Genomic DNA, 26,587 nt, shown 5'->3' with positions numbered 1-26,587 from the left:
ACACGGTGAGCGTCCTGCTGCTATTGCAGAATAACGCGAAGCACGTTGCTCTGATCGGGCGTGGTTTAAATAGCTTACTGGAGTGCTTAGGTGTCTCCTTCCACAGCAGCCTCGCCCAGGTAAGAAGTCCCAGCTTCCAGAATAGTTCCAGTATCCAGTCCCAGGGAGTGCTGCTGGCCACACCCAGAGGTAAAGTAGTTCCAGCCATGGATGGATGAGGATTTCATCCTGCAGGTGAGTGAGCAGCATGGTCTGCAGCAGGTAGGTCCACCCAAGCACCATTCCTTACATCATGAGCCCGGCACGTCCTGTGCCGGGACTGAGTCCCCTTATGAGCCTGGCGCCACTGGCGCTAGGACAAGGTCCATAAGGCCCCTATGGGAGCCGATGGGTGCCTGGAAATGAAGTTGTGACCCAGCTTCCGAGGCAGTTGGGCTAAACCTGACTCCTTGGAGGCTGCGGTCATGACAAGTCGATACACTTGATCCTGGCGCAGTTCCCACTTGTGGCACGAGCGCAGCTCCCTGCTGAGTGAGTCAGCAATGGTTTTTATTCCTGCCAGGTGGAAGGGAACCAGAAACATCCCCTGGGCGACGGCCCAGTGCCACAGATCCTGGGCCTCCTTGGATAGGGCTGGGGATCTGGTGCCTCCCTGCTTCCTTATATAGAACATCGTGGTGGTGTTGTCGGTGAAGATCCTCACCACTTTGTCCTTGAGGGACAGAAGGAACGACTTGAGCGCCCAGAACACTGCACGGAGCTCCAAGATGTTGATGTGAAGAGACCTCTCCTCCGGGAGACAAAGGCCTCTTGCGTGGCGATCTCTGGTGTGGGCCCCCCAACCCTCCAGAGAGGCGTCCGTAGTCAGTCTCCTGAAACCCCGGGGTTTGAAAGTCTGTGCCCGTCGTGAGGTGAGCCTGTGTGCCCCACCATAAGATCGCCCGACGGAACTCCTCGTCGAGGGGGATCCTGTCCTCGAAGCAGGCCCCCCCCCCCCCCTGAAACCAGCGGGCGTCGAGGAACTCCTGTAGCGGACGCATCCGAAGTCTGCAAAGGGGTACAAGGTAGATGCATGAGGACATGATGGACCTCACCCTGGCCACGCCCGTGGCTAACTGTTGCCGTACCTTGCCCAGGATGGTTTTGGTCCTCTCCTCTGAAGGGGAGGCCAATTGCTCCACTGTATCGAGCTTCGCTCCCAAAAACAGTGCTACTTGCGACGGAACCAGGTGGGATTTGTGGTAGTTGGAGAACCCCAGCTCTGTGAGCAACAGGACGGTCCTCGCCGTATGATCGACGCCGAGTTCCCTTGACCTAGCCCGGATTAGCCAGTCGTCCAGGTAAGGGTAGACGTGGATCCCCTGCAGGCGCAGCCGCGCCACCACTGGTGCCAGGCACTTGGTGAAAACCCTGGTTGCCGACTTTAATCCGAACGGTAGGGCTCTGAATTGGTAATGGCATCCTTGAACCACGAACCTGAGGAGCTTCCTGTGCTTTTTTAGAATGGCGATGTGGAAGCAAGCATCCTCCAGGTCCAGCAACGATAGGACGTCTCATTCCTCCAGCTGTCCCAGTACGTGCTGGAGGGTGACCATCCTGAATTTCTGCACCTTGATGTATTTTTTTAACCGCCCGTCTTCTTCCTGACGAGGAAGTACCTTGAGTATACTCCGAAGCCCCGGAGCCTCCTGGGGACAAGCTCGATGGCACTCTTGAGCATCGCCTTTACCTCCAACAGCAGTTGAGGGACGTGATTCTCCTTCCTGGCCACGGGAGGAATGCGAGGGCACTTCTTTAGGAATTCCAGCGAGTGCCCGTTGGCCAGGGTGTCCGCATGTGCCAGGGTGCCAGCATGACCACCCAGCCGGGTCAGTCATGCTTGGAAGCAGCCTTGCCTCCTTGGCGACGACGGCGGTAACCCCCTTGCTTGCCACGACCTCTGTAGGCCTCCTGGGAAGAGGAGCGGGCCGCCTGGCAGTAGGTGGAGGAGCCACCGCTGGATCCTATGGCGGCAACCCTGTCTGCCTCCAGAGCTCCGAAAGGGCCGTCGCTGCTGAAGCACCCCAAGGGCCCGGGCCGTCTCCGAGTCGGTCTTGATGGCCTGTAGAGACTCATCCACCGCCTTACCAAAGAGGTTGTTGCCGTCGAACGGCATGTCCAACACTCTGGCCTGGACGTCCTGGCGAAAGTCTGTCGCCTTAAGCCATCCTCGTCATCTGAGGCAAACTCCATTGCCCAGTTGGCGAAATACGGTATCGGCGATGTCCGTTGCCACCGTAATGGCGTGATCCGACGCCATCTCGCCCTCCTGCAGAATTTCTAGGGCCTCCGCCCTTTTGTCATCAGGCAAGAAACCTAGCAGGGGAGCCATCTTGAACCAGAGCTCCTGTCGTAGCGGGCCACGATCGCTAAGGCATTGGCCGCCTTAATCGTCGTCGCCGCCGACGACATGACTCGTCGTCCCATAGAGTCCAACTTCTTACCCTCGCTGTCCGGCGGGGAAGTGGAAGTTGAAGCCGCCGCGCCCCCTGTCACCTTCTTAGCCGCTGCCGAGACGACAGAGTCTGGCGTGGGCTGGGCCCTGAGGCACAAGGGGGCGGCATCGGGGACTCTGTACTTCTTCTCGTACCTGTCCCTCTTGGCAGGTGTCGTGGCAGGGTTCTTGAGGACAGCAAGCCCCTCGTCCGAGATGTCGTTGAGTAAAGGCACCGCGAGGACAGTCTTACTCTTAGCCTCTCGTCGTGGGTACAGAAACCCCTCCTTTTTCTGTTCTTCAGGGCAGAGCTGGAAGAGCTCGGATGCCCTGGTTATCATGGCGTGGAAAGAGCCAACCTTGTCGGCTGGGACGCCCGCGGGGGGGTGACGACGGGATGTCTGCCGAGTCATCGCTGCTATCGTCGTCGTCCGTCACCGTATCCGTCGCCGTATCCTCTCCCGGCGAAGGGGATGGGGGGGTGGACTCTCCTCCGCTTGTTTGGAGGGTTTCCCGACGGGCCTGGTTCTGGATCCTCCGTCGGGGTCCGTGGTAATCGCGTCCTTATCTCGGTACATAGGGATTGGATTGCCAACAAAATGACCGCCAAGCTATCCTGGGGCTCGGGCAATGGCTGCGACGGACGGGATGGCCGCTCCACTGGGCCCTGTTCGTCGTCCTCGTCGCCATCTTAGATCACGGCAGCCGGGACCGTCCCCTGGGATCGAACCTCTCGTTGAGGTTTATGAACCTCTTGTTGAGGCCTATGGACCTTTGAGGCCTCTCTCGGTCTCCACCAGTTCCTCCTCAGAGGCCGATTCCGAGTCTGTAACGGCCACCGTCCACACCCCCCCCCCCCTCTTTCAGCCAGGGGCTTCACGGGGGTCTTAGCGGTGGGCTGGAAAGAGGATTCCCTCCGCGGCGGCAGGGATACTCTGGGCCCAGAGGCCGCTTCCATTGGCGTAGTCTCAGCCAGCTCCGCCAGGGTCGCAGAGACCACTTCAGTAAAGGCTTTAGCCGGGTGGATCAAGGCCCTCACCACCTTAGGTGTGTCCTGGGCCTTCGCCTTGGGGGGGGGGGGGGTCAACGCCTCGCTCCCCCTTCGAGATCGACCAGGTCCGCTCCAGCGGCCTACCCGGGTTCTCGGACTTCCTCTTCCCCGAACCAGAGCGCTGGCTCGTGGTCGAACGTGCCGGGGAAGTACCGCCCTGCTTGGCAACCGAAGAGCCCGACCTTTCGGCGCTCCCGGAGCACGCAGACTCGCGGTGTTTGGCCTTCTGTTGGGCCCCCGTCGCTGGGGCGTCCTCAAAGGACTTAGAAGCCCGCTCAGACGACTTCTTCGCCTTCTCACTTGCTGTGCCCTTCTCCAGCCAGGTGGCGAGGTGGGAACGACAATCTTGTTTAGTCCATTCCGAAAGGTTCTTGCAGAATGCACAGTCCTTCTCCACGTGCGTCTTGTCCCCATGGAGGCAGTAGACACATCGCGAATGCTCATCCTCCTTGAAAACTTTATATAATCCGCATCCAGGGCAGTTCCTGAACAGCTTGGATCCAGGCGTCGAGCTCCCTTTGTCCTGGGCCATGTCCGTTGAGGTAGACCGCAGATCGTCCGGAATCAAAAAAGAAGTGTAAACTTGACGAAAACTTCACCCTTGAGGGGCGTAGAATTCCAAAACGGGTACCCGTTATAGGAAGTAGAAACGGTGGAGCTTGAGGCTCAATTAAACCGAGAGCTAAACACGAGGACTCCCAACACTTGAGCATGCGGTAAAAATCGATGGACGGCTGCCAGAGGCGGGGCTTAGGGAGAGGGCAGTCATTGGCTGGGGGCAGTATGACCCAGAGATCAGTGATAGGTTACTACTAAGAAAGACAGATCAGAAACGAAACTGATACTGATTTTTTCTTTACCAAGGATTCCCAGCCTGACGGGGAATATTCATAAGCATGTGAATCCATGCCAGACCCCATGCTGGAGAATAGGCAGTTACGAATACCTGGGATGTGTTGTGCTTGTATGGATATGTCCCTTGGTATGCACCAGTGCAATGTTCTGTGCCAGGGTGGATAGTTTTTTTGTGTACGAGTTCCTCCCTGTTTGTTGATACTTGTTGATCAGACACTTGGTACGAATCTGATCTAGCAGCACTGAAACGCAAGTGCAGAGCTGATAAACCAAAGAGGGAGACCGAGCTTTTCCAAACGGGCCTGCCACCTTTTCCTAAAATAATATGACTCCAATGACCAGGTTGTACTCGCCAATGACTTTAAAAGGATCACCCTGGCCGTTGACACTATACCTCCACTCACCCTCAAAAAAGCCAAAAAAGTGAAGCATGCCAACGCCTGGTTCTCCCAGGAGCTCCAACAGCTACATTACCAAAAATAAAAAAAAATAAAAAGGCTGCACTCACTACCTGGAAAAACAACCCTAAGGACACCACTAAAGCAGCCTTCAAGGGCCCGACTACAGAATATAAAACAGTCATCAAGGCTAAAAGAGGGCGCTAGAGAGCCGTCCAAGATGGCGGCCTCCCTGTGAGCTCATTGAAGCTCCCACGAGATCCTGATAAATCGCAGCTATCGTGATGATGATGATACTAAGCTCTGACGCCAGCAATATTTAGACGAAGCGCTTGCGAACCAAAGTTTGCAACTAATCTGCTCGTTACCTGACGCTTCGCCTCTGAACACCCGGCGGAAAGGACCCCCCCCCTCCTCTTGCAGGCCTGGAGACGCGGCCTCTGCTCGGGCACGGAAGGCCGGGGGCACGGGAATACAGTCAGCCGAGAGGAGCCTGTCTCCCGTGTACGACATCCGGGCAGCGCCCACTTCAGGATAAGCTCCAATACCGCTGGATGGGCCCCGCGGTCCCGTGACCGCTGCATCCGGGTGCAGCCTGGGAAGAGCGAGCGGCCCAACACCAGCGCCAGGAAGAACGTAGAGGCAACCGGCCGTGACCTGCAGAATCCCAGGTACGAGCGCCCTGGGCATCCCTAAGCCGCATACACACGCACAGCGGGCAGGCTGAAAACCCTGACCTCCCCCGTGTGACAAGCAAGCGGCACAATCCTCGAGGCTACGTCTACGTCGGCCCGGAGGCCCGCTGTCCTGAGAACAGGAGATCTGCGGAGAGGGTCTTGAGGCGCGACACCGATGCACATGTCAGAGGGGTCAGGGAGGAATACTCTGCAGTGAGCGGTACCCCCAGGCTCAAGCAATGAAATATAGCTGGGTGCCCTGGTGACCCTGAGGCTCCGAATATCCAGCTGAGGTACTCCATACAGAGTTGAGCACCAAATATCGCTGCCACACCGCCTCCGAGGACACGGCCGGCCCTATCCACACCGAGAATGGGGGAAAACCGATAGGTCGCAGAAAAAAAGCGGACCTTTGAAAGCTGCTCCTCTACCAAAACGGGCCCCCCTCAACAGTAGATCACAATCCCCCACCCAGGACCAACCGCATGACAAAGAAGCGACGCAGGACTTCGACATCAGGGAAATACTACTTGATCGTAAAGCCGGCATAGGTGGCATGGGAAGCAAACTGGATACACTTTCCTCGAAAGTGGACCAGCGCTAACACCAGCTGGACAAGCACGCAGACCGGCTGGATGCAGTCGAGCAGAGGGTCTCTGACCTTGACGATGGGGCGTCAGCCCTAACTACCAGAGTGTCCTCACTCGAGGCTCAAATGAAAGTAGTAATGGCCAAAAATGAGGACTTGGAAGGCGGCGCAATAACATAAGGATCGGAGTCAGAGAGCACCAACTGACTTCCAAGATGGAGGACAACGTGGAGAAGATCTGCACTGACTTGTTTGGCCCCGAGATCCTGTCCAAGTTTTTCGTAGTTGAAAGAGCCCACAGAATTCCTAACTCAAGATCCATTCCGGGGACAAACCCACGTCCCATCATAGCTAAGCTACTAAACTATAAGGATCGAGATGCAATCCTCAGGCCGCAAGAGACAAAGGGGATCTACTATACGAGGGAGACGAGATCCAGTTCTTCCCAGACTTTTCTCAAGCAGTCCAGACACAGACGGTCGTTCACAGCTGTGAAACGCAGGCTGCAAGAAAACCAAATTCAATATTCGATGCTATTCCCGGCGAAACTTCGCATCCAATTCGAAGGGAAAACTCAGTTTTTCAGCACACCTGAAGAAACAAGTGACTATCTGGATCGTGCTGGCTGCAGACCGGCCCAAAATAATGGTCTCCCACAAAGGGGAAACCGACCGAGAAGAGACCCTGCCATAAAGCTATCTCCAAGAGCAACTACAAATCAAAGGCATCCATCCTCACTCGACGCAATACAATCATCATCATGAAATAAAAGCATAACAGTGGGAGGGAGCAAACCTCCTCTTGGAGGGCTACCAGCGCCCGTCGCACAGCAATGTTGACAGTTTGGTTTATTAGGGACTGTTTGTCGTGGGCCAGTTGGGGGTTGCCCACTCAAGGGAGGGATAAGAGTTCAAAACGGCCGCCTTACACCCCGCACTCCCTTTCCACAACAATCACGCAGCACGAAGCTGTCCAATCAGAAGCCAAGTCCTCAAGTCACTCACATGGATCAAGTCACCAGTCGCAACATCCGGACCTGTCAAACATGAACTCACCAGATCTCTGATGGCAGTGCCAACACTTAAAATCGCCACCTGGAATATTCATGGGGGTAACCAGCCAGCGAAAGCAAGGATAATCTTCCAGTACCTCCGCAGACACAAAATCAACATTGCCATACTGCAGGAAACACATCTCCTGCCAAAGTCGGAACTGCACTGGGCCAAATCCTGCGGCTGTCACAGGTATTTCTCATTGTACTCTTCCTATGCCAGGGGAGTCGCAACCTTAATAGATAGGAGAACGAACTTTAGTGTAATTGACTCGCAGAAGTACTCTGAGGGGAGCGCCCTCCTGGTGAGGGCGATAATCGCAGGAAAGAAAGTAATAATTGTGAACTCTTACGCACCGAATACCGATAGCCCAGACAACTTTAACTGGGTGATGTCCCAACTAGGAAAGACCAACGCAGCAACCATTATACGGGGAGCGGACCTTAACACACCAATTGATCCCAGACTTGATAAATCCCACAGCACAGCAGGGAATCCGTCTAGAGCCAGCGCTCAAGTTCGTGAGATCTGCCAGACATTTGGCCTATTCGACACCTGGAGGCACCACAACCGCGATGCAAAGGACTATACATTCTACTCCGCCGTCCATAACACCAGTTCCCGGATTGATTACATCTTGGCGTCCACCCACAGCCCATTTGTCTGGGGGACTAGTCAAATTTTGCCACGCACCTTGTCTGACCACTCAATGGTCACACTCGACGTCTCCCTGGCGAGCACAGCGGTTCCCGGCCTTAACTGGAGATTCAAACCTGGCACACTTGCCGATGCAGTTTTCGCAGATGAACTGTGCAAAGAAATAATGGCCTTCATCGAGACAAACGTTGGCTCTGTCGATTCGCCCGGCACCATCTGGGAAGCTCTAAAGTGCTTCGTACGTGGCATATGCCTAGCTAAAGAAAATGGCATACTAAAACTAATCCGCAAAGATTTAGCAAACAGTGAACGACTGAAGACACTAGAGCTTCAGGTCCTGACTGCTCCTAACTCGCACACCCAAGCCAAACTAAAGGAAGAACTTCTGAAGTTCAAGGAAACGGCCGAACGAGAGAAAATTATTGGGTCGCGGTCACCAGGTCCGACAATATGGGGAGGGACAGAAACCAGGCGCTCTGTTGGCCTATCTAATGTCGATGGACAAAACCCCGACTCGAGTTGAATGCGTTGAAGACGATCAAGGGCAGCGAGTGTACAGAGAGGAGGAAATTGCTCTAAAGCAATAAAATCCCTTCCAAACGCCAAAGCACCAGGCCCAGACGGGCTCATTGGAGAGTTCTACAAAGCCCACGCGTCCATCCTCGCCCTGCTCCGCGTTTACGAAGAAGCAATTGAACGTGGAAGTCTTCCCCCCCCCCACATTGCGCAAAGCCAACGTTATGTGCTGCACAAAGCCGGCAATCCCACAGATGACTGCGCATCTTACAGACCGATCTCCTTAATCAACCTGGACAATAAAATCCTTGCCAAAATACTTGCATCACGGCTTCTCCCTCTCATGCCGGCTCTGGTGATTGGAGACCAAGCCGGATTCATCCCAGGACGCAGCACCACATACGGCATCAGGAGATTGTTCGGGGTTATTGAGGCCATAGATCCAACGCAACAAGCAATTGAAGTACTGCTCGACGCAGAGAAGGCGTTTGACTCTGTAGAATGGCCATTCATGATGGCAACGGTTAGGCAAATGGGCTTCGGCAATTTCTTTATCAAGTTAGTATCTCTGTTATATAACGACCCACGGTCATATGTCACTCTAGGAAACACTAGATCCACAAGCATATCATTAGAGCGTGGAACACGACAAGGTTGCCCGCTTTCAGCCCTGATATTTGCCCTTATCATGGAACCCCTGGCATCGAGATTACGAGAAAACCAACTGCACTGAGGTCTTAAACTAGGCCCTCACAGGTTGATTGTCTCGCTTTAAGCTGATGACTTCGCGTTGTTCGTCAGTGACCCCCAAGAAAATCTTAACCCTGTAATGCGCGAAGTGATAAGATTCGGCCAAATGTCAGGTCTTAAAACTAATCATTCCAAATCTGTAGTATTCCCCTTGACTCCCAATACAACTGAATTTATTGACCATCATGGGTTTAAATGGGAGCACTCAAAGGTGTGGTATTTGGGTATTTACATGTCGCGTAACCATCATGAGATTTACAAAGATAATTATGTTGCCACGTTAAACTCTCTGCAGGAACGTATACACAGGTGGAAATCATTCATCCTTGACCAAAATGGTAATTCTTCCGAAGCTTCTGTATCTATTAATAAACATCCCACTACTCCTCCCGAAATCCTCCAGAAAGTCAAGTCGGCAGTCTTGGAGCCAATATGGGTGGGTAAACCAGCTTGTGACGCGTACAACACTAGTTCTGCCGACGTCGAAGGGAGGTCTGGCGCTCCCAGATATAGAAAAATACTATTGGGTGGCCCAGGCTCACTTCCTGAGCTACTGGTATAGGACTCATTGTGTTCGCCCACATGTGCAGGTGGAACGGGCCCTGGCCTCACCTGACCTGCTAAGTGCTGTCATAAATCAGATCCCAGTTCTGTACAGCACGCTCACAGTCTTGTCTACATACGCAATCTGGAAAAAGATGGCGGCCAAATACGGAGTGGACGTGAGATTCTCCCCTCTATTGCCTATTAGATTTATTCCCGGCATCCCCCTCACGAATGAAAAAATATTCCTAATATGGGCTGACAAAGTTAATATCCACTCCTTCGGAGACCTGTTCCCAGAGGGCACCTTTCTAACCCCACAAATGGCCAAAGACAGGTGCGGAGACACCTCCCTGGATGTATTCCTTTAGACTACGCCACACCTTACACAAAATATTTCCCTCATTTCCCAAACAACCCCCCACGTGGAAGTTACTGCATAACACGATTCAGGCGCAGCGGGAGGGGAGGTTGGTCTTGTTGCTATATAAATCCCTGGTGGTCGATATTGGGAAACCCAACCTTAAAACACAGCAAAATTGGGGAAACTGCCATTCAGGAGACGATATCCACGGAGGATTGGTCCTATATCCTAGGTCAAACTCAAAAGGTCGCACTAAATATTCGCTATAAACTAATACATTTCAATTTTATACACCAAACATTATACCCCAGTTAGGAAACAAGCTTCACCCAGAAACGTCGTCCCAATGTGAAAGATGCGCAGCGGCCCGTGTGGACTTCCTCCACCTAGCGTGGGACTGCCCTGGAACAAGGAGTTTCTGGAACTTGGTTCTACAAACTGCCGACATCAGGTGACCCCGCTACCACAGGGGCCCCTTCTGGGTCTCACTAAATACCTTCAACCCACAGCACGTAAATTAGCAGCCCTTCTTCTGGTGCTGGCCCAAAGGAGGATCACCATGTCATGGAGCCGAGGCCCACTACCCAAAATTGAAGACTGCAAAAAAAATAACCTACTGCCAGGACTTGGAAAGCGAATTTATAAGAACCCTACCATTGCATGAACCTCCTCCCCCTCCCCCCCTGACATCTGGGGACCGTATATTGCATATCTGCTAAATAGTAATGAATCTTCGACTCCGATTCATCTGGCACCTGAAAGGAGATAGTACTAAGATCCGTAACACTCCACTGAATTTTAAACTATCAGACTGATGAAGACCCTCTGCCACCGCAGCAAACTTCTCCCCCAGGGCCTGTAATTGGATAACTTCATTCCTGCAGGAAAGAGCAATGAAGGTCTTCTCAGACTCCTCCTGTGCCGACCCAAGCATCATCCAATGCGGAGTCCCAGAGGGGTCTTGCACTGCCCCAACCCTTTACAATCTCTTCACGAGGCCCCTGTTCAAAATCAACGACTCCCTGGGCATCCCAGACGAACTATGCCGATGACACCCAGGTGCTCATCCCCCTCTCGGGTGATTACCTGTCTGACCTGAAAACCCTCAACTCCATCTACGATCCAATCCTGGATGGCAGAAAACTGGTTATGCCTGAACAGTGAGAAAACCAAGCTTCTGCTGATTGGCTCCCCTCCACCCTGGGCAAGCAATATAATTCCTTCACTGTAGACAACATTGCAATCACTGTCTCCCAAACTGTCAAGACCTTGGGAGTCTACCTGGACACTAACCTGACCATGAATAGGCAGGTTAATGCCATTGCATCCTCCTCAGCCTATTATTCCAAACTTCTTAATGCAGTGAGACCATACCTCTCCCAACAGAATTGCCTCACCATCGCCAGGGCAATAACTGTCTCAATATTGGACTACTGCAATGCCCTTCTAATAGGAACTTCTGGTAAAAACCTTGCTAAACTAAAACTAGTCCAAAACAATGCCCTTAGGGCCGCCACTGGTCTATCACGCAGGGACCATATCTCGGGCCTCAGGCAACAGGTCCACTGGCTACCAGTCAAGGAAAGAATCATTTTTAAAACTCTTGCCTTAACGCACAAGTGCCTTCACGATCTGGCCCCTCTATCTTTTTCAAAGGTTCTCTAAACCCCTTGCCTCCAGGCCAGCCAGAATGGCATATTCAAACATGTTAACTGTGCCCAGAATTTGCAGAGCTCGTGCTGGTGGCACCAGCGTCCCCACTATGGCTGCCACCCAATGGAACTCCCTCCCACCTCATATCAGGCAAATAGATTTGCATGCAGCCTTTCGCAAGGCCATCAAAACTAGTCTCTTCGTATAATAGTGCATGTTTGTATGCAAAAAAGTAATCTGTACCGCATCTGCTGCATATGTAACACTATTGTTCTCAAGACCACTTCTTTGGGCGGCATTTTTTGTAACCCTTAATTAAGCCTTCTTACGCTCAAGTTTACAGCGCCTCGATGCCCGCGGGCTGGCGTGCGCTCTACAAATGTAAAAAATATATAAAAATAAATCGCTCTATATTTGTTCCAAAAAAAAAAAAAAAAGCCCAAAATAACATACAGGCTTGCATCTCTGGAGCATCCAGCACGGCTAAACTCAAATCTGCAAGGAACTATCCAATCCTTCTGTCTTTACCTCGCTTCTTCCCTCCCAGGCCCTCTACTCTGCACAGGCCACACATTTCACTGCAAAAACTCATGAGTACTCTTCTTCCCCCCCCCCTTGCCTCCTCCCCTACTCTCACCTCCCGGCCACCCCTGACCTCTCATCCTCCCATCGAAAGAGGTCACTAGAACGGTCTGCTCTATGAAGGTCTCCTCCAAACAGGTTTCCCTGTTCTACCAGAACTATTAAGGACAATATCAGCTCCCTTACCCCTGCACTTGCCGATTTCTGTACTCATTTCCTTGCTATAGGGTCCCCCTCTTCCCTCAAGCACCCCTCCTGAAAAAGCCTTCCGCTGAGACCTTGTGTCCGGCTACTGCCCCATCTTCATCACTCCCTTCCTTGGGAGTGATCTGGAGAAGTTTGTCTCCACCCACCCCCAACTAACCCAGCATACTGAGCTTGTTGGTTGCATACACAACCATCAATCTGGATTCCATGCATCCAGAAGCGTGGAAACTGCTCTCCTGAACACCCATGAAGAACTGCTTGCATCTCTCGATTCCAATTTACCTGCTGTTCTCATCCTACTTGCTCTCTCCTCTACTTTTGATACAGTCAACCACTTAACCTCAAAGCAGCTCCATGATACCCTGGGTATCTGAGAAGGTGCTAGACCTGCTGACCTTCCCTCCCATTTTATCCTGGGTTCTTTCTACTCCCCCCACCTCCACCTCCACTTCCACTTGTGGCGATACCCAGGGCTCTATCCTCTAGCCCTGGTTCTTCAACATCTATTTCGCCCCACTTGCTCACACCATCCCCACTTTCTCCCTGCACTTAGTGTTATGCAGATGACACCCAACTCTTTCAAACTTCGCCCCTGAAACTCTTCCCACTTCCTCTACCATTCCCGACTGCTATCCCGTCTTGGTGCACCTCCAACAATCTGTCTCAATGCCAGCAAAGACCAAGATCCTTCCTATTGCGACTCCTTTTCCTCCTTTCCTCCCTTCACTCCCTCACCATTCCCCTCCTGTGTCCCCCCACTCCCATCTCCTTCCTCTGAAGCCAGAAACCTTGGAGTCATCTTAGACTCCCATCTCTTCCTCACATCCTGGAGTTTGCCATTAAGGCCCATTTCCAACCAGATCCTCAGAGGTACCCTCGTTTCCTCAGAAACTAGTCTCTTCCTTAATCTACCCTCTTCCTCCCTCTGCCCCCTCCAGATAAACCATAATGGGGCTGCAAGACTTACCTTTGGCCTCAAGCCCAGGGACCACATCTCTCCAGCCCTAAAATATCTCCACTGGCGGCTCCCAGTTGCTACAAGGATCAAATTCAAATCCTTCTGCATCATCCATAAGGCTGTCTGGGGCCTGGGACCACGCCATCAATAATTTCTTCTCATCAAATACTCTCCCTCCACATCTCTTCAAACATCTAGCTCCAACTCTGGTTGTCAAGCACTGCTCTAAGCAGCGAGCTGGTGGCTGATCTTTACTCGGCTGGCTCCCCTCTGGAACAGCCTCTCCCTCCTTCCTCTCCATCTTGAACCGATTCTCCTTAAATTCCACAAGCTCCTAACGGCTTTCCTTTTCTCCTCCCTTCCCAGCCTCCCCACCCGTCTCCCTCCAGCGCTAATCCCCAGTCGCTGAGATTGTGGCCTGGGCCCCATGTGTCCACTTGGGCCATGGCCTGTCAAATCGCCAGCAGCCTATACCCTCGCCCTGCACTTGCCTTTGGGCACCCTCTGGCCTTTATCGTCTCACAGGCCTGTGCTTATTGTATTTGCAGCTGACCACTCTTCTTCCAAGTGGTCACTGCTTGGCACTTACCAGTTGCCCTGCAACTGGCTCTCTGCACTCTCCCCAGCCCTCCCCCCTCTGTGGAATTTCTAGCACTTACCCCCACCTCCCCTGTCCCTGCTCACTCACTCCGTAGAAGATGAGGTATGCATTTCCGTTATCTCTGGGGGTGACATGGTGTAGTCATTGGGATCAATTGCTATGTTTTCATCCTCCTCTTCAATAATCTCGTAAGAGATTAACTCCTCCACCATGTCTTCCTGATGCTGTACCTCTTCTATAGGTTGTGGTATTTTTTCTTTCTTAGTTGAAACGTCAGCCAGGTTCACTTGGGGCAGCAGGTTACAAAAATCTAAAAAATGTACTCCATGGCTGCCCTGTGTATGCCTCCAAGTCCTCTTCTGATTCAGATTAACAGGTTACTTACCAATTGTAACGTTATTTCGATTGGATGTTCCCCCCACGTATTCCTCATCTTATGATGGACTCCCATAGCAGTGGTCATTTTGGAGATGGGAGTAATAGCAATTTTAAATTATGGACTGAATGAAGGAAAGCTTTTGCAAATAGTCCTTGATATGAAGTAGTCCAAGCAGTAATGCTTCACAAAGGTGTGCATTGACGACCAGGTGACCGCAGCACAAATATCCTGCACCAGGACACCCCTCTGAAGTGCCGTGGAAGTTGCCATGCCTCTAGTTGAATGAGCCCTTAATCCATCTGGAGGCTCTTTTCCAGCCAATTTACAGCATTCAGAGAATGCTAGAATTATTCATCTGGATAGAGTTTTAGACACTCCAAGGCCTAATTTGTGTGCAGTATAACCAACAAATAGTTGGTCACATTGTAGAAGATTTGCCAATCTGGAAATCTAGAAACAGAGAACCCTTTATGGGTCCAGTATGCAACCTTTCCTCTTTACTAGCATGAGGAGGAGGATAAAAAGAAGGTAAGGTAATTTTTTGTGACAGATGAAAATCAGAAACTATTTTAGGCAAGAAAGATGGTTTGACTTTTAGAATAACTTTGTCCCTATGGAAAATGGTGTGAGGAGGCTTACAAGACAGTGCCTGCAAATCACTTACCCTGTGGGCTGATGTTATAGCCACCAACAGAATTGTTTTAAGAGTGAGAAGTCTTAATGGGCAAGAAAGTAAAGGTTCGAAAGGGGCACACGAGAAATTAAGACTAATTTCAAATCCCAAATTGGCACCTGAAAAGGCGTTGAGGGTACACATTTGTTAGCCCTTTCAAGAATTGAATTACTAAGGGCATTTTAAAATAAGACACCTCTTCGGAGCGCTTAAAGATAGATCGCACTGCCCGATATCCCTTTATAGTGCCAACCTGGAGCCCCAAATTGGCTAAGTGTAAGAGGAAAAAAAAGTACCGTTGGGAGTATTACAAAGGAATGTATCCACATTCTTATCCCTGCACCAATTACTGAACTTGTTCCAACGACACTGGTACACGGATTTTGTTGCTGGCCTTCTGGTCGAAAGCAAAATCTCCATTACGCCATCCGGGAGGTCCCAATGCTTTATCTCAGCCTCTCAGAAACCATGCATGGAGGCTGAGTGTCTTGACCTCTGGATGGAGAACCAGACCTTCCTCTTGCGAGAGCAGACCCTCAGGAAGATGCATTGGAGGGCAGATGGGCATGTCCTGAAGGTCTGGGTACCTTGTCCTCCTGGCCCAATCCGGGGCAATTAGGATCATGGTTTTCCTGAACTTTCTCAACCTCCCGATCACTTGGGGAATCACAGGGACAGGAGGAAACGCATAAAGGAGTGGAAATACCCAGTCCATTACGAACGCGTCCCCAGACAGATCAAGGAGAATCAGCGCTGCGCAACCCTCAGTCTGCCATAACTTTGAGATCACCCCAGATCAAGATCAGTTTGTTGGATTATACAAAGCAGTTGAGATGGGAGTATGCAGAAGTAATGCGGGAGTGACGCAGAACAATTAAGCAAACATTTATTGTGGTTTCTCATTTAGGCTGCTTCGTTTTGACAGACCATGGTTCTTCCGTCATAGTATTGTTGAAATTAATTTTTCATATTGGCTAATGTGCACAGATACAAGTGCAAAGACCGTTTCACATACAAATTATCCCAACGGCCTCACCACTTCAGTTTGATGCATCTCAGATTCAAATGGTTTAACATGTACATACCATTAGCAGAAACTCCTGTAGATCATGGTGTGATTTTGTAACAGATGTGATGGAGCGATCAGACCATGTGACCTGAAACAAGGAAAAGAAAGTTAAGGAAGGTGTTTTTTTCCCACTCTCTGAACTGCCCTGCAATGCAAAACAGTTGAAACGCACAATGGAGATGCAGCTTTGGAGTTTCGTTTAGTTAGAATTGGGCAGTTTGAATAAAGTGTGGAGTAGAAACCGGGCGCATCCGTGTGGGCCTCCTTTATTTGCTGCGATGCTGTGAGTTTACTGAAATGGCCCAGCCATGCTTCCAGAGTGTCTCACACAATCACACTGACGAAGGTAGCAGACCTGGCGTGGACTCTCCGAGCCACACCTACTCGCACGGCATAGCAGCAGGAGACGCAGCCCATCTCCACTGCTCAAGTAGACACAGGGGCTGAGACAGTGATTCAGCCCATATTGAGGCTGCGGAGCACAATTGGTGCACACCGCAGGCTCCCAACCCGGGCAGCAGCAGTGATTTTCCCAGAATAAAACAGCCTATGCAGCATCCCCTGTTGGCCATGCAGAAAATTACCAGGTTACTCACTGTAGTGACCACCTAACCAAATCCGACTTTGAAACTACTGCAAATTTTCTTCAACCTGTAACTTTCATAATTGTACTTTGTCTCCTTGCAACTGCATTTATTCACTGCGTCCTTGTATAACAATGTAAATAATTACAGCACTGTAACTAAGCTGAGAATATACTTGTAATGCCTGCGCCCTCATACCTTCTGGACCGGTGCACCATATAAATAAAACAAACCTTACTCCTAGTCCATAGTCCCACTTCCTCCATACTTGTGGGACATCTCTCCGTCCTGTGGGAAGGGACCGGAGCACTTTGTAAAAAGCATCCAATTTTTTTTTCCAAAAATGTGTCCCTCATTCCTGCCCGGGGCCCGGCACGCAGCCTTAACCCCGCCCACCTTGGCTCCGCCCTGCGCATCGCCCATTAGTCCTTTTCTATCGCCAGGTCAAAGACCCATTAGCAATAACAGAGGAAACTTAGAGGGGACGGCGGGCGGGCGTATGGAGGAAAGGGGACTATGGACTAGGAGTAAGGTGGTCACTACGGTGAGTAACCTGGTAATATTCCTACGTCCCGTCCCCTTTCCTCCATACTTGTGGGAGATTCCCAAGCACTCCTTACAGGAACTACGGGTGGATGGAAATACCCCTTACTGAAACAGGTTCCTCAGCACAGCCTGACCAAAGTGAGTGTCAGCTCTTGAGCTCATGTCGAGACAGTAATGCATACAGAAAGCAGATGGGAAGGCCCAAGTAGCTGCCCTAGCGATGGACTCCCAGGCGACATTTCTGAAAAGCAACCGCGGCTGCCTTGCCCCGCACCAGGTGTGCATGGATACCCTTAGGAGGTTTCAGCCCTTTGACGGTGAAATACTCTGATGCAGGCGGCGATCCACCTAGAAATAGTTGCCTTAGACACTGGCTTGCCCTGAGGGTTACCTGTCCAGGTAGAACTTAAGAGCTCTTCGGACATCAAGACAGTGTAGAACCCTTTCAGCCTCTGAGGCAGGGTTCGGAAAAAAGACCGGGAGATACTGATTCAGATGGAATTCGGTCACCACCTTCGGTAGAAAAGTCGGGTTTGTCCAAAGGACTAAAACCAAGAAAGGATGCTCCACCGACAATGCCTGGAGCTCACTCACTCTCCTTGCTGACGTAACGGCGACCAGAAAGGACACTTTCCAGGACAAGTACTTGAGGTCCACCGTAGCCATTGGTTCAAAGGGTTTATGGCACAGCACCGTCAGGACTACATTTAGGTCCCATGGCGGGTGCGGATTATGAACCGGAGGGTAGAGGCGTGTCAAGCCAGCAAAATGCCTCTTCATCACTTGGTTAGTTAGAGAATAAGAACACAGGTCTGTAGAAAGGTAAGCGTAAACCGCTGAGAGCTAAATCCTGCATGACAGAACATAAACCCCTGACTCTGGTAGGGAGGACACGAAGGACAGCACCGTGTCAATCGTGGCCACCCTCGGATCCAACTTCTTCTCCAAACAGCAATGACAGAACTCCAGTCATTTACTTTTGTAATGAGATCTGGTCAAGGGTTTCCTGGCTGCCTGGATAATGCGCATGTTATCCGCAGACAAACTCAGATGCTCTGAAGACTTGAACTCCGGTACCATGCCGCCAAGCTGAGCGATTGTGGGGAGGGGTGCCACATCTGTTCCCCTTGGTGAAGATCAGGAGTTACTTCAACTTCCAAATTGCACGGTGAACTAGAGGCGGGAAGGCGTAAGCTCTCATGTTGTGCCATGGAATGTCGAGAGCATCCCCCAGAGAGGAGGCTCCCAGCCCCCCTCTGGAGGCATACTGAGGAAGCTTCTTGTTCACCGTCGTAGCGAAGAGGTCCACCTCTGGTGTGCCCCAAAGCGAACATGATTTAGCCGTCTCAGTGCTATCCTTGGTCTTGGTGAGCTCTACATCAGTAGTAGAATGAAAAAGCTCCTTACCATCGAATGGAAGGTCCAACACCTTGTCTTGCACTTCCTTAGAAAATTTAGTGGCATGCAGCCATGCCTGCCGTGAGGTATCCACCCCAAGCATCAGGCCCCGAGCCGAGGTGTCTACGTGATGAGCCGCAGCCTCCAGGAGATCCTGGGCCAAGACCCTGGCATCGGAATGTCTTCCTTGAATTCTTCCAACTTCTCACCCGGGATGTGCTCCTCAAACTCAGACCTTTCCACATCCGCATGTTAGCTCCCGCCAATATCAACTCAGCATTGGCCTGCCTGAGCTGCAAGGATGAGATGGCAAAGATTTTCCTCCCTAGGGAGTCCAGGAGCTTGTCCTCCTTTCCCAAGACCTGAGTAGCCATCGTGGAAGAGAATGCTGCAGGTCTGGATTGCAACGTAGCCGCAGCCACCACTGTGGAGGAGGGAGGCGGACAAGACGACAGGGCCACCTCTTCCGAAGAATGCAGCCTGTACCTTGCGTCAATCTTCTTATTGACAAAAGGTCCCGAGTGTGGCTTTTCCCAGACTCTTTAGACCTCGGCCAGAACGTTGTCCTGCAGGAACAGGCCAGTACGCTCCAATGGGAGACAGGGTGAACGCCCCAGAAAGCACACCCTCCTGTGGAGCGGGTACCTCAGGCACCGGAACATCTAAGAAACTCATGTCCAGTACCCGGTCATGAAAGGCTCTGATAGAGCAGGGAAGGTCCTTATTGTCCTGATCGTCTTGAGGGTCATCTGACAGGTCAGGATCTTGCTGAGCCGTGTCAGGCACTGCCTTGTCCACTGGGGACAATGGAGGCAGGCGGAAGAGCCGGGGGAGGCACCATGGGCAAGGGAAGCGCCGGCAGAACCACTGGAGGAAAGGGTGGAGCCAGAGGCGCGGGTGGACATATCTCCTTGAAAAGCCCTTTGAAATATTCCCTCATGGGGTCAGTGCGCATAAGTGCTTGAAATGTACCGAAAAAGGCATCCTCAGGAGATTGCTTCAGAACCTGAGGAGGCCTCATGAGGTGGACAAATCCAGGGATGTAACGGGGAAGGGTGCAACATCGGCCCCTCCACCGACGTATCCACATAAATCAAAATAGCCGCCCCCGCGGGCAACGAAACATTGTGCGGAAGAGGCATCCAGGCGTTCCAATCAAACCGGCCGTTAAGGATGCGCACAAGGGACCTTAGGTTCACCCAAGGGACCAAGCCCTACACCAGAGGCCGATGGCGTAGTTGTAGGGGTAGCACCTAAAATGGCCGCCGTAGTCGCGGCTGGAACGGGCGCCATTTTGTCCTCATCTGAGGGGAACTGCGGCACGTGAGGAAGTGAGGCAGGGGTCCCAGTCGATCGATCAGGGGTCTTAATCTTAGCCTTAACATAAGGAACCTCGGCCGAGCCGGTACTATCAGGCCTGGAATGTTTTTGTGACATACCAACCGCCAACTGAGCCTTCGAAGGAAGGACCTCGGCACTGCTGGTAAATTAAGAACTTTGCTTCTTTGCCCCCTCAACAGATCTGGTATCACCACAAGAGCGGGAACGGTGAGCAATCGCTTTCACCGACAAAGCCTTGTCCGGCCTCTCAGAACTTTTGGTAGCTTTAGCCTCTGAACGAGGGACCTCGGACCCAGGCCCAGTAACAGCCTTATCTGCAAGGGCCTCGAACATCTGTTCTGTAACAACCACCCCAGCCAAGGCCTCGGGGGGCACCCTGGTCTTGTTTGAGGGAAGGTGACAGACGCCTCAGAGCGAGCACCGGTACCCCACGATTCAGTAGAACTGGGTCTACAAACCGCCCCCACAGGAGGGGCCTCTGAGCGTACTCTGGTGTTCACAGGCCCCTTACGGAAAGCCTCGGAGAAAACTCCGGTAGAATTATTAGGCCCAACGGGCACCTGCGGGCGAACCCCGGTGACAGCGATCAACGCCCCTCCTGGACCGAGAGGAACCCAGGTATCCCCCGGCCGGGGTGCTCTGAAAAGTAAAGAACTTACCGGGCGTTTCTTCTTCTCGTCGATGAACGCCTGAAAATGCGAAGGAGGAGTTTGTCGGAACACCTCCTCCCACTGCTCCAACCGACGTTGAAGTGCCCGGACCGAAAGGGAGTCACAGTAAAAATAGGAGTCCCAACGGTGTTCCGGACCCAAACACTGAGGATGGTGATCCACCCTCACGAAGCGATGGTAACACGATGAACAATCTGGAAAGTCTAATTTGAAAGACAGACTAGTAAACTAACACTAGCGAGAGCCAGAGAGGAAAAAAGGGAAGAAAATCTTCGAGGATGCAAGTGCGTCCGGCCCCCATCGAGCGGAGAAAAGGACTGGTGGGCGATGTGCGGGGCGGAGCCAAGGTGAGCAGGGTTACGGCCACGTGCCGGGACCCGCGCAGGAAAGAGGGGCACATTTTTGAAAACAATGTGGATGCTTTTTTACCAAGTGCTCCTGTCCCATCCCACAGGACGGAGAGATGTCCCACAAGTATCGAGGAAAGGGGACGCGACGTAGGAGTATAAGCGTTTAGGCAACGGCCCAAACTCTGGGAAGCGAGTTTGACAGACAGCAGGCCCAGGGTTTACCCCAAAGGGAGCAGTTGGGTGTGGCCCACCCACATGTACTGCCAACAGGAGCCAGCACTCTGCCAGCAAGGAAAAGCTCAGTGCCAAAATACACGTGCTGCCAGCACAGAGATACATAGTAAAAGAAAATGTCAGAGGAAGACATCCCAAGCACAGTGCCTGCTAGGCCTCAGAGACATTGCCAACTGGCCAGGGTGATGTCAACCTATGGCAACTGCCCCAGGCGTTCAACCTCAGAAAAACAGGTAACCTGGGGTCTTGGTGGGTCAGATGGATGAAGGACTCCAGGTGTATGTAGGGGTAATGGACCATATGGATGAAGAGGGAAGAAAAAACATCCTTAGCAGTGGGGGCTGCTTTGAGACATCCTCTATGAACTGGTTGATGAGGAAAAGGCGACGTATCAGGAAATTCAAGAGCCACTGGACACCTATTTTGCCCCACAAACCAACAGACTACAAGAGACGCATCTTCCACACAACCATACAAGTGACAGTGGAAACAATGGATAACTGTCTTGAGGCTGTGCATCTGCATGAAACACTGCGCCTTCTAACGGAAGGCAACAAAGCTTTCTGTTCCCAGGTGATTGTGGGGTGAAAATCTGCAGAATTCAAATGGAAACTACTCCAGAAACACAGGACGCTCGACGAAATATTTGCGATGTCCAACACCGATTCAGCAGTCACACAGCAGGTAGTCTGCCTAGAACGGGTGAAGATCTCAGACACCAAAGATCAGATTAGGAAATTCACACCAGTTCAGCATGGCAAACCCAATCAACAAAATCGTGCTACCTGTGTGGTTACGAATTTCTCCATGAAGGCATGTGCCCGGCAATCGGCCAGAGGTGCCCGGCAATCGGCCAGAGGTGCCCAGCAGTGACGACCCTTTTAGAGCAGTCTGCAGAAATGCCAGTCCAACAACCTCCCTGAGAAGCAGCAGGTGCCATCTCGCTCACCGACTAGAGAACATGAGAACGAGCCGTGAGCGCAGAAGGTATCGCCCCACAGAAGGCGAAAGCAACTGCTAAACACCTAACATGAAGTGCACAGGCTGGGATTGGATTGTTGTTAATACTTAGCAGCCAATTGGAAGCCGACAGGCTTCGTAGCTGGCTACCCTGACAGAAGGCCTGCTGCAAAAGGCCCAGTCTGTGCCCGTCCAGTCCTAACTGGGCTTGCCCCCCAAATTCTATTACAGGCAAAGAATGTGCCATGCTGCTAGGCAGTTTCAACACTCGCCATTGGACTATGGCCTGCTTCCTTCTGCTATACCACGAGTGCTGCCGATTGCTCCGTTTGCCTGCCTCAGCTATCCTTGACTCTATCTGTGCCACTCCCGACTTTCTCACTGATCTGTCTCAGCTGGCACTTCTCCCCCTGTAATTCATGTTCAAAATGTTTTTGATCGTCTTCACTTCCTTAGCTCTCGCATACCTTTTCCTTCCACTCTGTACTGAAGTGCTGCAATACACCAAGTTGTGCTCCCATCCTGCATTGCTTTGCGACCGTTACTCTCAACATCCACTTGGCCACCTGTGAATTAAAGTTAGAACTGTGTACTGCAGCACCCCCCCACCCCCAATCTGCTTCTCACATTTCCTCTTGCTCTGAGATGGCACTCTCCAATCTACTCCAACTGCTACACCATCACCCATCCCAAAATCTGGACAGAAAACCATTTATAAAAAAAAAAAGGCTTCCTTGCTGCAAACCCTGGCCTCCAAATTACAGACACCCATGTCCGTGCATCCTCCAGAGAAATCATGGACATCATTTTCTCTGTCCCATCTCCAGACCTATGGACTTCCCTCTACACTCTCCCCTTACTCTTCCTCTCCCCACTTGGTGCTGCCATTAATGGAAGTCCTCTTGGCAGGCTTCGTCTCATCTCGCTGCTGCATTCATGTCTACTTCACTGGCACCATCCTGGTTCAAGGCCCTCGGGCCAACCTTTTCTTTAACCAGATCCTGCCATCTATCAGCTTCCTTCTCCCGACTCTCTCCCTACTTCGCCACCTCCACCTGAAGTACAACACCCCTGTACTCCACCTCAAAAAACTTCCAAAGGCAACAATCGTCTCCACCTGGCGACCCTCAACGCACGCTCAGTCAACAAACACTCTGCTGACATCTATCTGCCTTCTTCTTGAAGACAGACCTGGACTAGCACTCACTGAGACTTGGTTCAATGTTAATGTTAAAGTTAAAGTTAAAGTTAAAGGACATTTGTACCGCGCACTATCACCACCGGAGTGGTCCCCTGGCGGCTCTAAAAGAGGAGGGGAGGTTGAGTTAGTGGGATGAATCAGGAAAAGTGCAAGAGAGCAGTGATGTGCTGTTGGCGGCCTCAGCCCGGTGGGTCCGTTGGCTGGGCCTGGGGTGTTTGCGGCTGGTAGTTGTTGTGTATTGTTGTGCAAGACTATGTGTTTTTTGTTTTGTTGATGTAATGTAGTGAGGTTTGTTGTGCTGTAGGTTTTGAGTGTGTTTAGTTTGGAGTTTGAGAGGTGTATGTAGAAAGGGAAATTGTTAGTAGGGTTGGTTAGTTTGCATCTCTATCCTAGTTTAGGCGCTCTGCTTGCGTATTCTCCCTTGATGCGGCTCTGTCCTGATCTGGTTCCGACTGGCATACAAGGTTCCTTACTCCTCTGGCCTCCACCTCTAACATGCTGTCTTATAGCTCCCCTTAACCTCCCCTTCATACTCCTGTGGTTAGTGCACCTGCCAATGTCAACCTCTCCGGTAGTGTGGTGATAGCCAATATCTACAATTCCACACCAGTGTGGTACCTGGCGATAACTAAGGGGCGGGCGAAAGTGTTGGTGGGATTGTCTGGGGTAGTTGACTCAGTCTCCGTACGTGCCGCCTGTGTTCCAGCCTATCCGGTGTCACCAGTCAATGCCAGCTAGACAACTCCTAAAGATAGGCCTTAAACACTGGGTTGGCTGCTGAATACAGATGATCAGGAGAATTGTCCCAATGGCTGCCAAATGGGTGCAGCAAGTATCCACCCGACTCCAGACCGAGCCAGGTGTGCAGAGAGAATCAGTAAGTCTTCCAGAGAACAGGAGACAAAGTCCATTTGCTCTTCTACCGGGACAGAATAGAGGGCCTCCTGGCCTGCTGAATGATGTCCCAGTTGTCATCTGAACATGGAAGCCTCTGCTGATCAGGCCGCCAGGGCCAGTTTGGCCCTGATGTTACACAGCCCTGCCCTGCTGGGGATCGGAAGATGTTCTGGACCCTGGGAGCACAACTGAAGCAGATCTGAAAACCAGGTTCTCTAAGGCCAGTGAGGCAACCAGGTTGCGACTGCAACCCACAGCGGCCCAAAACTTGCAGAGTTTCCGTTGGAGGAGAAGGGTGGGCGGGAAGGCATAACATGTGACTGTGCCAACAGAACTGGAAGGAGTCTACCAGTGACACACGACCTGGCCATAAAGCAAACTGGGGCACTTGGAATTCGGCTGGGATGCGATCAAATCCAGGTCCGCGTGTCCCCAACACTGGAACAGGGGCAACAAGGAGGAGCCCTGCAATGCACAGGTGTTGAACAGCAAGCGACTCAACTGGTCCTTATCGCTGTGCCCCAGAGGTGGACAGCAGCAATCCAAAATCCCTCCGCCAGGTCCGATTTCCCAGAATAAAAACGCCACCATGCAGAGAAGAGGTGGGTGGGGGATTACAGGGACGGGGACAGGTGCCACCGTAATTGTTCAAGTAAAACATCAAAGTACAGTTGTCCATCCTGACCTGAACCAACTTGTCCCTGAGGGGCAAAAACGCCTTGAGGGCCAGGCCCACTGCCCGGAGTGCAAGCAGATGGATATGCAGGAGGGCTTCCGTCCTGGACCATGGCCCATAAATCATAGTCCTCCAGAGTATCCCCTCCACCTCCCCAGCCCAAGAGAGAGGAGTCTGTTGTCAACACCAGGGTAGGCTCCAGACGAGTGAAGGGGACTCCCATGAGACATTGTCCTCCATCAGCCACCAGTGAAGCTCGGTCAGCAGGATTAGTGGTATTGGGATCCTGTCCGAAAAATCCTGTCTCCTGATACCACTTAACCGCCAGGTGGAGCTGGAGGTGCCTCATCCTGAAGCAAGCAGGAAACCACCATGGTGAGGTGGTAGAGTTGGCCAGAAAGTGTCCCCACCACCCCGAGTAGAGACATAAGCCTCTCCGGTATGGGGAACACACACTGAATGGTAGTTTTCCAACGCACTGCAAAGAAGACCAGTTCCTGAGACGGGAATAACTACGATTTACTCTGGTTGAGGTGAAAAACCCCAGCTGATGAAGGGTATCCGCCAATCTCTGGCAAGAGTGCACCACCCCTTTGTGTGGCCCCGCTCTCACCAACCAGTCATCCAGTTAAGGTTATAGATGGTGGCCCTCCAAATGGAGAAGGCCCGCCACTGCATTCATCAATTTCGTGAAGTCACGAGGGCAGAGGTCAGGAAAAGATCAGACATCATCATGAACCACAGAAACATCCAATGTGGCTGATGTGTGCATGTAGGTACCCATCCTTATGTCCAGGGAACAAATCTAGTCCCCTGCACATAGAGGCTCGGCTATGTGTGCATCATCTTGAAGCATTCCAGCAGTCAAGAGATTAAGAAATGACCGGTCCAGGACAACGCTCAGGCCAGAGTGGATGTTCTTGGGTAGCGCAAAAGTCCTGGAATATTAACCGAAGCCACTGTCTACAAGAGGAACCAGTTGCATCGCCAAGAGCGACAGTACATCCCATAAGAGAGCCAGGGACCCGATCTGACAAGAGATGAGGATGGTATAGGCAAAGGAAGAGGAAGACTGAAGCCCGTGGAGACTACAGATAGAATCCACAGGTTGCTGATAAGATGCTTCCAGGTGTCTTGGAAAAGAGCCAAATGCCGCCCCCCCCCCCCTCACCCATCCCATAGTGGAGCTGTGTTCTCTGACCTGGACGTCACTGCTTCTTGGCGGCAGAGGGAAAGTGGGGAAAAAATAAAACCTGCAACGTCCTCTGCTGCTTCCTTCTGTTGGGCGACCTGTCAGGCCTCTGTGTACCGTGGTCTCTGAACCCCTTGAAGCTGGAGAAAGCATTGAACCTACTCCTACCCTGGGATTGAGCGAAGGATTTCTGACCTGGTTTAGTCAGGATGGCCAAGGACTTGGCGGTTTGAATGGAGGTTTTTGCTATTCGCTAATTCGTCATCAGTGGACAAATGAAAAAGGTTCACGCCCTCAAAGGACAGACACAGAACACCCTCCTGCACATCTGACGAAAACTGTGGCGGGCATACACACACAGTCCTCATCTTGACCCTGAAGCACAGCCCTCTGCTGGCTGTATCAATGTGGGCAACCGAAGATTCCATGAGGTGCTGTGCAATGACCCAGGCATCAGCCAGGTGATCCTTGAATGAGGGCTTGTCCAAAG

At 51.8% G+C, this 26,587-nt stretch overlaps 1 protein-coding gene across 2 annotated transcripts in view; it reads right to left on the bottom strand.

The window, feature by feature from the left end:
• ZCCHC2 (zinc finger CCHC-type containing 2) overlaps nt 1-26,587 on the bottom strand; it is a 762,062-nt gene that overhangs the window by 590,650 nt on the left and 144,825 nt on the right. For both annotated transcript variants that reach the window (XM_069613675.1, XM_069613676.1), the window contains exon 4: nt 16,064-16,135. In XM_069613675.1, coding sequence (XP_069469776.1) covers nt 16,064-16,135 — 72 coding nt within the window. The remainder of the gene's footprint in view (nt 1-16,063; nt 16,136-26,587) is intronic.

Source organism: Ambystoma mexicanum, chromosome 5p, assembly GCF_040938575.1.
Source record: "Ambystoma mexicanum isolate Mex_15411 chromosome 5p, UKY_AmexF1_1, whole genome shotgun sequence".
Lineage (NCBI taxonomy): Eukaryota > Metazoa > Chordata > Amphibia > Caudata > Ambystomatidae > Ambystoma > Ambystoma mexicanum.
The sequence above is the reverse complement of the archived record's forward strand: the minus strand, read 5'-3'. Positions and strand labels throughout refer to the sequence as shown.